This window comes from Coffea arabica, chromosome 9c (genome assembly GCF_036785885.1).
Source record: "Coffea arabica cultivar ET-39 chromosome 9c, Coffea Arabica ET-39 HiFi, whole genome shotgun sequence".
In the NCBI taxonomy this organism is placed as follows: domain Eukaryota; kingdom Viridiplantae; phylum Streptophyta; class Magnoliopsida; order Gentianales; family Rubiaceae; genus Coffea; species Coffea arabica.
Window position 1 is genome coordinate 31,681,252 of NC_092326.1, and position 10,746 is coordinate 31,691,997.

At 33.9% G+C, this 10,746-nt stretch overlaps 1 protein-coding gene across 1 annotated transcript; it reads right to left on the bottom strand.

Annotated features, from left to right (window-relative positions):
• Positions 1-277: 277 nt before the first annotated feature.
• Positions 278-2,575, bottom strand: LOC113707930 (protein kinase PINOID). Its single transcript, XM_027230330.2, has 2 exons — positions 1,845-2,575; positions 278-1,190 (listed from the first exon to the last, which is right to left on the bottom strand). The coding sequence occupies exons 1-2, from the start codon at positions 2,450-2,452 to the stop codon at positions 416-418; spliced, it is 1,383 nt and encodes a 460-aa protein (XP_027086131.2). The 5' UTR covers positions 2,453-2,575; the 3' UTR covers positions 278-415.
• Positions 2,576-10,746: the final 8,171 nt, after the last annotated feature.

Here is a 10,746-nt window from a genome sequence, read left to right on the forward strand (position 1 = left end):
CAATTTACACAATAAAATAAAATTGAAATTGAAAAGGCCTCATTTCCAAGAAAATTTAAAGAGACCAACAGGTCCAACACACACACACACAGAGGAGTGTGTGTTCTAAATATTTTGCATTTGCTCAGTTATATACTCCATGGTAACCCAACAAAATTGTGGAAGCTTGAGCAATAAATGTTACATATATAAAGCCTCGTAACGTCATCACCTATATGTACAAAATTCTTTCCTACCCGTAATTATATATATATATATATATATCATATTCATCATAGCCTATGCAGTAATTTTTCTGTCTCAAAGGTCAACCAAAATCTGCCGGGGAACAGCTGCCACGTGGCAATCATCCCGCAGCTGAGCATGAAATATTGATCAAAACAATTAGCATCTTCATCATCACACATCACAACAGTCAGAAGAACTCGAACGGCGCCGCAGGTTGTTTCCTTTCGTGACGCGACGCCGTCGTTTTCTGCTTGCCGCCCATTCCTGGGACCCCCGGTGGCGTCACCGACCGTATTAAAGCGAAGTTCAATCCCTTGAAAAACGGGTGGGTCTTGACGTCAGCTGCCCCGCGTTTGGATCCGAGCCTCCTACTCGGATCCTTGTTCAACAAACCGGAAATCAAGTTACGCGCGTGGTATTCACTCAAGCTGTTCGGCGCGTCAGTGGGGAACGCCAAGGGCTTTTTCACGATGTTCCTCAGTGTAGCTTCGTTCGACGGCCCGGCAAATGGGGTGCGTCCGTAGATCATCTCGTAGATAAAAATCCCGAGGGCCCACCAGTCCACAGCGTTCCCGTGGGACCTACCGGATGCCACCTCAGGTGCCACGTACTCGTGGGTTCCAACAAAAGAGCAGGACCGGGCGGAGACCGGCTCAGCCACGAATAGCCGGTTGGTCGAAAGGGTCTGAATCTTCCTGGACCGGAACAGCCGGTTGGAAATGCAAGAAAAGGGCGTCGGTGTACGGGGCTGGCTATCGAGCGAAGGTGATGACGACGGGTCAGATATGAAGTCAGGCGATTCAACGGCCGGGATTGCATCTGAGCAAAGTGACAGATCAAAGTCCGTCAGCATAATATGACCGTCAGATCTCACCAACACATTTTCCGGCTTCAAGTCTCTGTAGATGATCCCCAGCATGTGTAGATATTCTAGTGCTACCAAAACCTCAGCTGCATAAAACCTAAAATCCAAAAAGAAAAGAAATATTATTGCCAACTTTCTCCTTTTTATCATATAAAAAAATAAGTAAGCAATATATAATAAATATGTCACGTTCTGTTAAGAGTCTGAATTTGAGAAAAAAGAGAAAAATGTTCTGATGACTTGTTACAGAAGATAATGCCTTGAGGAATACCCCTGATCTGGTAAAATTCCATTTCAGATATCAAGAATGACCAAAACAAGAAAACCCAAAAAAGGAAAAATTTTCAGTAATGTAAATTTGCGGCTAGATTAGCAAATATTTCCAAGAAAAAGATTTTGAAAGGAAGATTAATGGGACAGTTTGGAGGAAGTTTTTCCTTTGTCTTTGATACTGGATTTTCTAATCTTTTCTGTTTTCTCTGCAGAAGCGAAACAGACATGACATCTTTATCTTTATATATAAACGCTAATATGAACAGTCCCTTTTATCATAAAGAAACAAAGTGGATGCAGAGAGAATCATATCACAGAGAAAACTACATTCTAATGACATGTCTAAGTTCATTTAGTCCTCCCAAAAAAAAAAAAAAAAAATCCCGTTCAGCTTTGCTATCTAAACTCTTTTTTTTTTTTTAAGAAAAAAAAACCCAAAATCTAATGTACTATTTCGAAAAAGATATTAATTAAGTACCTAGAAGAGCTGATTGAGAAGCGTTTGTGAGGCTGTTTGTGTCTAAGAGAATGCAAATCACCACCTGAGCAGTACTCCATAACTACACAAGAAAAATGGGATGCTTCAAATTCAGCATAAAGAGTAGGTAAAAATGGATGATCCAACATTTTCATGATCTTTCTTTCGGTTTCAGCTCTTTGGATCTTTTTTTTCATGGCCAAAATCTCGTTATCCACGACTTTCATGGCGTATAGCCGTCCCCTCTCAGGTCCGCCTCTGAGGCGACAGAGATAGACTCTGCTGATATCTCCGCTGCCAATCTGGCGGACGAGGCTGAAGTCCCTGAAGCTCAGCCGCCTGCTGAAGGCAGCGGACCGGAGGAGGGCTTGGAAGGAAGAATCTGATGATCGATGGGGCTTCAGGGATATCTGCCGCTGCTGCTGCTGCTGCTGCTGCTGATCCTCCGGCGAGCTGCTCGACGGAAGATCGAATGAGAGACGGCTGAAACTTGTGCAATGGCTATCGCTACTCATTGAACTTTTACTACTTGTATAATACGTATTGCTACCACTCCCTTCTTCTGATATTATGAGCTGATCGTCTGAGCTACGATATAGCTCGAGCATTTTACGTTTAATAAAAACGATTGGTTTTTATTAGACTTAAAAATGCAATACACCAAAAAAAAAAAGAAGAGAAGTTTAATTTCTAAGTCAAAAAGAACTTAGAAGTGGTTAGATACAATGGACGATGTATAGAGTCAAAAAGAACTCTATATGATCTTTTTTTTTGCCTTTGTTGCTGAGAATATTATGGAATCTGATGCGATAAAATAAAGACCAATTCGACAAGAATCAAATATGTCTAGAAGGAGAAGAGTTGAAGAGGACTGGAAATCCAAATGTGCTGTTGTTTTCTCATTTAAGACCGACTTTAAAAGTCTCCAGCGGGGATCTTCAAGGCTAGTAGTACTATTTATTGAACGGAAGAAATATTTTTTTTCCAAGATAGAGAAAGGAAAAAGGGGTTTAAAAGAGGAGAGTTGAAGAAACTTTAGGGTTTCCGTACAGATAATGAAGAGAGAGACAGGGCTGGTTGTCTGGGCTTATAGGCTTTTTGTAGCTTCTGCAATGGAGTTTATGGTTCCTTAGGTAGGGATGGGATTTTGAAGAATTTGGGGGGGGGGGGGGGGGGTGTTTGGGGTTGCTTTGAAACTGAGGTGGTTGAGAGTATTTAAGCAATAGGCGGTACGGGGAAGAAATTTGGATTGTTACTAGTATGAGTTAATTACAATAACCTCCAAGAAGTTTGACGAAATTATAACGGTTAATTATACTTTACCTCTTTGAATTTGGGCACTTGTAACACTTGCTCCCTAAACTCTAGATATATACACAATACCTCTTGTGGTTAACTTTTTGACGGGATTGAGATGAAGTTATATTTTTTGTAATCAAAATATCCCTGACTAATTCTTAAACACACGTAATAATTGTAACATAACAAATACCTATTTCATTAATAATTGCTAAGTGCATCTAAATACAATTACGCTATGCATTTTGAACTTTTAGCACTAAAATAAATTACATAATTCATAAAAAAGTCTAAGCAACTCAGTGTATTTCTCAATATCAATAGTAATACTTATTTTAAATGAAATAAAATTAATTAGTGCATTTGAAATAAAATTTATTTGTTTGTATTTTTTATTGTAGCACTTTTTAATGTGTTTTATATGAGATAAAAACATAATTAAAAATAAAAATATATTGAAAATATATACTTAGAGAATTTTTAATTTTTTAAAATATAGAACTTAAACAAAATGCAAAGCAAGGTAAAATACAGTATAAAATTACCAAATAGCATTTTATTGACTTGTGAAAATCTTGTGAAAGTTGTAAGGTAAATGAAATTTATCAAAATCAATCTGGTTATAATTTAAAGGAAGAAAGATGTGCGATGGAAAACTTATGCAAATGTTCTACGAATTTTAAATTCTTTTTTTCTCCGCAATACAAATTTTAAATTATTTGGTATTATGCCATCTTTTATTTTTAAATTTTTTAAATCTATATGACTTTGCATTGTTTCTAATAAAATGTTTCATATTCCGATTAAAAATGTAGTATTATTCTAGAACTATCGTATAAGGGTATTAATATCATTTTGTTAAAATTTTGGATGGGGAATTCATGATTAACGTTTGACTAGTCAATGAAAGAGGCAAAGAGCATATATTTAAAGTTTTGGGGGAAAAATGTTATAAAGAGTCAAGTCTATTTAGGCAAACAGTAATTAACCCAAATTATAAAGATTGCTCTTGTAGTTTTCAAAATTAGAATGTGTTTTGTTGTTAAATTTTTTTTGTGTTACATTATACTAGTATTATTTTAGCACAAGAATTGAAATTCATTGACCTAACTTATTGTTGTATTAGTAAAGGTGATCTCAAAATTTCAATTGCATTATACATATAGATGGATCTAGAAAATTGATCCTAACAGGGTAAATTTGAATATACCTAAACTTATAAGTATAACATAAATTATTTTTAAGTTTTTGCAGGAGCAGACTTTAAATTTATAAAGAGAGTTTTGAAAATTTCTAATTTTGTAAGGGATGAAATTTAGATTTTTTAAAACTCTGGGGAGCGGGGACCCCTTCATGTTCCCCTGAGTCCTATCCCCAATTATACATGTAAATAGTTTTTTTTTTTTTAATGGAAGATCTTGAATTCAAAATTTTTTACTTATAATTCCTTCTCTTACCGCGCAACTCAACCCTCCTTATACATGTATATAATTACAATTTAAGCAATATTTCACTTTCTTAGATTATAAACCCATCTTTATTTCTAAATTATATATTAGAAGACGATTATGGGGCTTTTGCTTACCTCATATTGTAAATGCTGATAACATTTTTGTCGCTTTTGTATTAATATAACTATCCTTCTTACCACAAAGTTAGAATTACATTTGGTTGATGTACTCTTTCTTATTATATTCAACTAAGGTCAATTCTGAAAATTTCAAATGTCCTTTACCATGAATATTACTACTAATAGAATGTTTATGTAACATGTTATGAATACAAAGAAAGGTACAATTATTTTTGCTTTGTAGTTGATGAACCACTCATGAAATAGTAATAAATTTAATTTAGATTTGACCATGGTACATCACACGATATATATATATATATATATATATATATATATATTGTATATGTCCATCTATCAATTGGGTAGCCTAATTCTAATAATTTTGGTCGTAATTTATAGTTTATAATTTTTGTCCTATCAAATCATGATATGCGTCGAAAAGCATATCAAATAGTAAAGAGACGGCATATAAAATCAAACAAGATGAGTGCAATTTCCCCAAGCTAGAGATGAAGTTCATATAATTACGACAAAGTTTTGGGAAGGGGAATGTATTTAATTTAATCCAGCTTTACTAGTACAAGTTTTTAGAGCTAAGCAATAATATGATCGAGTAATCTCTGAGAAGATCAGACATTTTTGACCGTGCGGATTTACTGTGTTACACGTGCAGTAAATTAATGAATATAGACCTTTGAAGGTAATAGTGACGTTGGCTCCGTGGCACATGCGTGAGCTGGGGGATGGGTAGTTCTGCACTTCTGCTTAGTTAGCACGTGTCAAATGGTAAGGCTGTTGCGTCTCTACTCAAAAGCCTCAGACAGAAGTACAGTACGCGTGACTTCAACTTGGAGTTTGAAGGTACCCTTTCAAGTGAATTGACGAGAATGCCCCATTAAAAATTACCGTGATTCCCTACCATTAATGAAATCCCACCAATTCAGACTTCCGATCCCCCCTCCCCAAAAAAAGAAAATAAAGAAGAAAGTTTTTGTCTTATGTTTTTTTTTTTTTTTTCAATTTCTTGTATAATTTTTTGTATTATATACCTAAAGGTGGCATTACCTTGAAAGATCTAAATTTAGCAAATTAGTGTTTATATTTTAAACACTAATTTAGAATGTTTAGGGGTGATCAAGTGGCAAGAGGAAGGATTTTAGAGTTTTTCCTACTATCAAATTTAGGATTTGAATATTTTATCTGACAGTTAGGGATAAAAAAGGTATGGGAAGAGGTGGTTGGATAAAAGAAAAATTGATTACTTCAAATTAGAATCAAAGGATTAAATATGTTTTAGAAAATTAGATTTAGGACATTTTTGGTCATTTTCCTAAGCTCATCATCCCTTCACTCTTCTTAATCTTGTTGTATCTCCCAACTCCCAAGTCCCAACCCCACCCTCTCGAGCAAATTTCCCAAATAGTTCTTCAAAAAAAATTTTATCCACATTTGATCCTCCATATTAAAATTGGGATAGAATGGTCCTTCAACAAATTGTTTTGGACCAAATTGGTCCCCATATCACAAAGGCGCCAAGAAAAGGTTGGACTAAAGTGGTGACAAGATTTGAATTTTCTTTGCTGTTCCACCATTTAGGGACCAATTTGGCTCAAAATAATTTGTTATAGGACTATTATGTTCAATTTTTAAGATGGAGGACTAAATGTGAAGTAGTAAAAAGTTAAAGAACAGTTTGGGGGATTTGTAAAAAAGTTAAAGGACGATTTGGGGGATTTGCTCCTCCCTCTCCAGTACCAAAAATACTTTTGTCTTTTGAGTTTTTAAATTTCTCATATTAGTAGCTCATGATTGTCCTGCTGCCCAATCATAAAAAGATTTTTGGTAAAACCCTAAGATCGACCTATAAGACTAAACCATTGCCTTAACCTTTAATAGTTGTCCAACATATTCATACTACTTAATGTTGCTTTTCATCGAAATTTCCATAAAACCTAACTGAAAATTTAAAATGATATTCGCATCCTTTTTAGTTTCATGCCCACCCTTTTAATGTTTTTCTAAGTCGAATGACAATCATGTATAATAGGTAAAATATATAGTGAGAGTGTGCAAGAAGCTAAAAAGGTTTGCGAATATCAGTACCTTATAAATTATTAAATCACTTAAATTACTCAATGCCTTTTAGTAGTTTGATTTATTAAGACCATCCATGTAAATGAGGACAATGGAGTCTGTATTCTCCTTTCCTATTTGTTCAATCATCAATGTAAAGAAGAAAAAGTTAAAATAATCAAAGAAATTGTCAAAAAAGGAAATATATTATCCATACTATACATAATGGGAGAGCCTCCCTTTGTTGTAGCCAATTCATGTCACTTAATGTTATACCAAAAATACCATCTAAAATTAGTTTTAAACATCTAGTCACATTCCCTCTTTTTCTCTACCATCATTTTAAATACAATAATTTCCTAAAAATAAAAAGAAATAGTATCTATAGATTTTTGAGAAAAGCACATAAATACTCTAACATAATTCTGTGCATAATAGTTGATTATAAAAAAAAATAATCAATTATATATTTTGGAATAACCCCACACATAGGATGTACCAAAAAGCACTAGTATTTTTAAAGTTAGCCACTCACATATTTACAGTGTGCCGCTTTATTCTAATTCACCATTCCAATATCATTCTGTACAAACGTCAAGCAAAGATCGATTGCAAAAATAACTTGAGGATATCATAAATTCGGTCTGTGTTTTATTTACTAGCGAAGAATAATAATTTGCACATGATGGAAGAAATGATTGCAAATCTATGGCAAAGTGACTATAGGAATTGAGATGGAGACAAAAATATGAGTTTAGAGCAGTTTGTATGCTTTTTGGTTCCTGAGGCTAAAATATTAATGTGGCCGATATTTGATGTACGTAGTCTCAAACCAAGCGCATGCAAAAACATTAAAAGTACTTCGAGAAGTGGAGCCATTCGGTTTTTACACTACGGGTCCCAAGAGTTGATGATTTCCGTCTTTTTTCCCGCATTTCTGGTGGACTTGTATGTATGAAAAGAATGGTTCCCACTAGATACGTTGATGTTTTAACTTCTACCACGTACTACTTGGCCATGGTTAGTACACATAGACAAGTGGATTGGCAATCAAAGTCTTGAACAAGACCTATCTGTCTTGAGCCTTCACCTCATGTATGTCTTATGATGAGAAATCAAATTCCAAGTACAATGATTGGAGCTACAAGATGATCTCTTATGTCTGTGGTAGGTGGATGGTAAAAATTTGTATAGTTATCAAGCAAAAGTGATCAATCATTTGAAATAATACTATAACACTTTTTGTGACGTGATGTATGTGAAAAAATAGTTAAAAATTATGTTTATGATATAAGTTGAATAATTTTATATTTTTTTAATAAATCATGCTAACCAAATGGACCAATATTTCTTTTTTCTTTCACATTTCTTTGTACAACGGTTCACATAGATTGGTAAAAGAAACATTAATAAGTATTAATGTCATGCCTGGTAATTTGTGCTAAATGATTTTCCCTCTATCCCAATTATTAGGTCTTATTTCGTGAATTCAACTTTTTAAAAATAGTGATTTGATTGTGTTGTTTGTGCTTTTTGTTTCAATTTTACCTCCACATATTCAAAATTTGAATTTAAATGGTAACATGCACATGATTAGAGGGAGGAGTTATACTCGAAAAAGAGACTAAAAGATGTTTTGACTTTTTCAATATGCCAAATATATTGGGACATTTCAAAATAGAAAATAGGATATTTTCAATGAAACTGAGGGAGCATGTATAATCTAATTTTGCCTCTATTTGAAAAGTACCCTTTGAGTTAAAACTTGTACAATTCGTTAGACATTTGTACGATTCAGTTACTAGTTAGCAATTAATGGAGAATTAGCATGTACAGAACATGCCAAAGCAGACAAATGTCAAAGAGTTCAAAATGCCGTGGAAAATTTCAGAACATGTTCAAAGTAGTAAAATGTTAAACACTTCAAAATGATGTAGAAATTTAAGGTCATAGGCAATGACGGAGATAGGACCCACAATTAGGGAGAACAATTACTTTGGTGAATAATTAAGAAAATTTTTTTTGTTGAAAATCGTAGGTCACCAATATGATAGTTGTGTGACTTATGTTAAAATTGTATAATACTTTAGAACAATAATCACATTGAAATAACCAAATGACAATTTTTTTTGAACAGTAGATAACAAAACTTTTACGGTCATTTTTGCGCATCAAAGGTTTTAAAATTCCCTTTATAACTAGTACTTGGTTTCTTTTTGAAACAAATTATGGAGGGTTTTAGAACAATAATGTCATTGAAACAACCATATGACAATTATTTGTTGGACAGTAAGTAACAAAACTTTTACGTTCATTTTTATGCACCAAAAGCATAAAATTTCTTTTTCAACTAGTACTTGGTTTCTTTTCGAACATGCCATCATGTTTAAAGTAAGTGACAATTGTAGATTTCTAGAAAGCAAAGAAAAGAAACATAGGAAATTTAAAAAAATTTAAAAAGTGAAATTATAGGACAAAATTGAAATTTTAAAAATATTTCAATTTTGAGGATTCCTCAAATTTGAGAAAAGAGGGGTGGGGGGAGATTGGTTTGCAATTGTTCACCTTTTACTTGAATGTGGCTCGGCACTAGAGCCATAGGTATATACAAAATCACCACCGGATGTTGGTGCAAGTGGAAGGGACTTGCATCCCTTAACCATGAGATCTTGGATTCGAAACTCATTGGAATGAAAAGGACAACGTTGGGAGAGTTTCCCGTGCAAGGGGCCTGACCTGACTCGAACAGAATTAATCGAAAACCATACAACGGATGCGGATATCTATGAGTTATACAAAAAAAAAAAAAAAGGTGTATGCAAAATTAGAAGCGGAGCCACAACAATAGTGGCAGCGCATATTTCCATCGACTCAGCAAAATTCCAAACTACACCTTCATAATTTCCTACTGCTTTACGTGAAATATCAATTACTACAAAATTGCGTTTTTTCTTCTCTACAGATTTGAAGAAGTTTATATCTATCTGTATACTACATAGTATACACATAGTTTATATCTGCATGTATACACATAGTTTATATCTATATGTATACACAATAAATAGTTATTTGATTGATTTAGATGAATTACTGGCTAATCGAGACTCAAGATAATAAAAATTTTAGATGTTCAAGAACACTTTTCATTTCATTTGTGCCACAAAAATAATTCTAATTCTGCCACTATGGAGTTAATTAACTTGACATATCTATTTTACAAATTTTAGTGGTGTGCACCTCTGAATATGTACAAATTATGGTTGCAATTTTGGTGAAAAATGGAGTGCATCTTTTTCTTGCCACCAAGGAAAATCCAATGCAGAAATCAAAGATATCACCTAAACTGAGATAAACTTTTACAAGAAGTTTATGTTTATGTTCGAATTGCATTGCCATTTATCAAGAGTTTTTTTTTTTTTTTTTTTTTGTCAGTAGATGATACGTTAAATACCATTGTGAAGCTTTATCGAGCGTGTGATCTACACACTATATATCCCTGAATTTAGAGAGGATTAACCTCCTCATTTCCTTTAACTTCTAATAAGATTAAAATGAATAAATAAATAAATGTATAAACTTTAATTTGTTTTGAACAAATCTGAAGGGACAAAAAATACTAATAAGTTCGAGTCCATACCATGTAGTCTACACTATTTATCCATTCGGGAAGCTATTGGAAATTCATCTCTCCAAATGTCTGTTTGATGATTCAAATGATAAGGAATGCAGCAAGTTGAAAAGGAACAGAATAGACTGCAAACGAAATCCACTTGGCCAAACAGAGCAGAACGTGCATGACATGCCATCACGATTGGAAACAAAAGGTCGTTCTACAGATGGATGTGTTATTGAGTTAGGACCCATTCGATGGTGGAGGACTTTGGAGGTCCCAAGTGGAAGAACAATTTCCAAACAGCCAAAGTCATGATTGGAGTGACTCATCCCCGTTCCGAACAA

Bases quoted from the DNA above. Each gene is read 5' to 3' on its own strand.
- LOC113707930 (XM_027230330.2), bottom strand. From the start codon at position 2,452: ATGCTCGAGCTATATCGTAGCTCAGACGATCAGCTCATAATATCAGAA. The intron at 1,191-1,844 runs GTACTTAATTAA...TTTGGATTTTAG, and splicing joins TTCTCAATCAGCTCTTCTAG to GTTTTATGCAGCTGAGGTTT.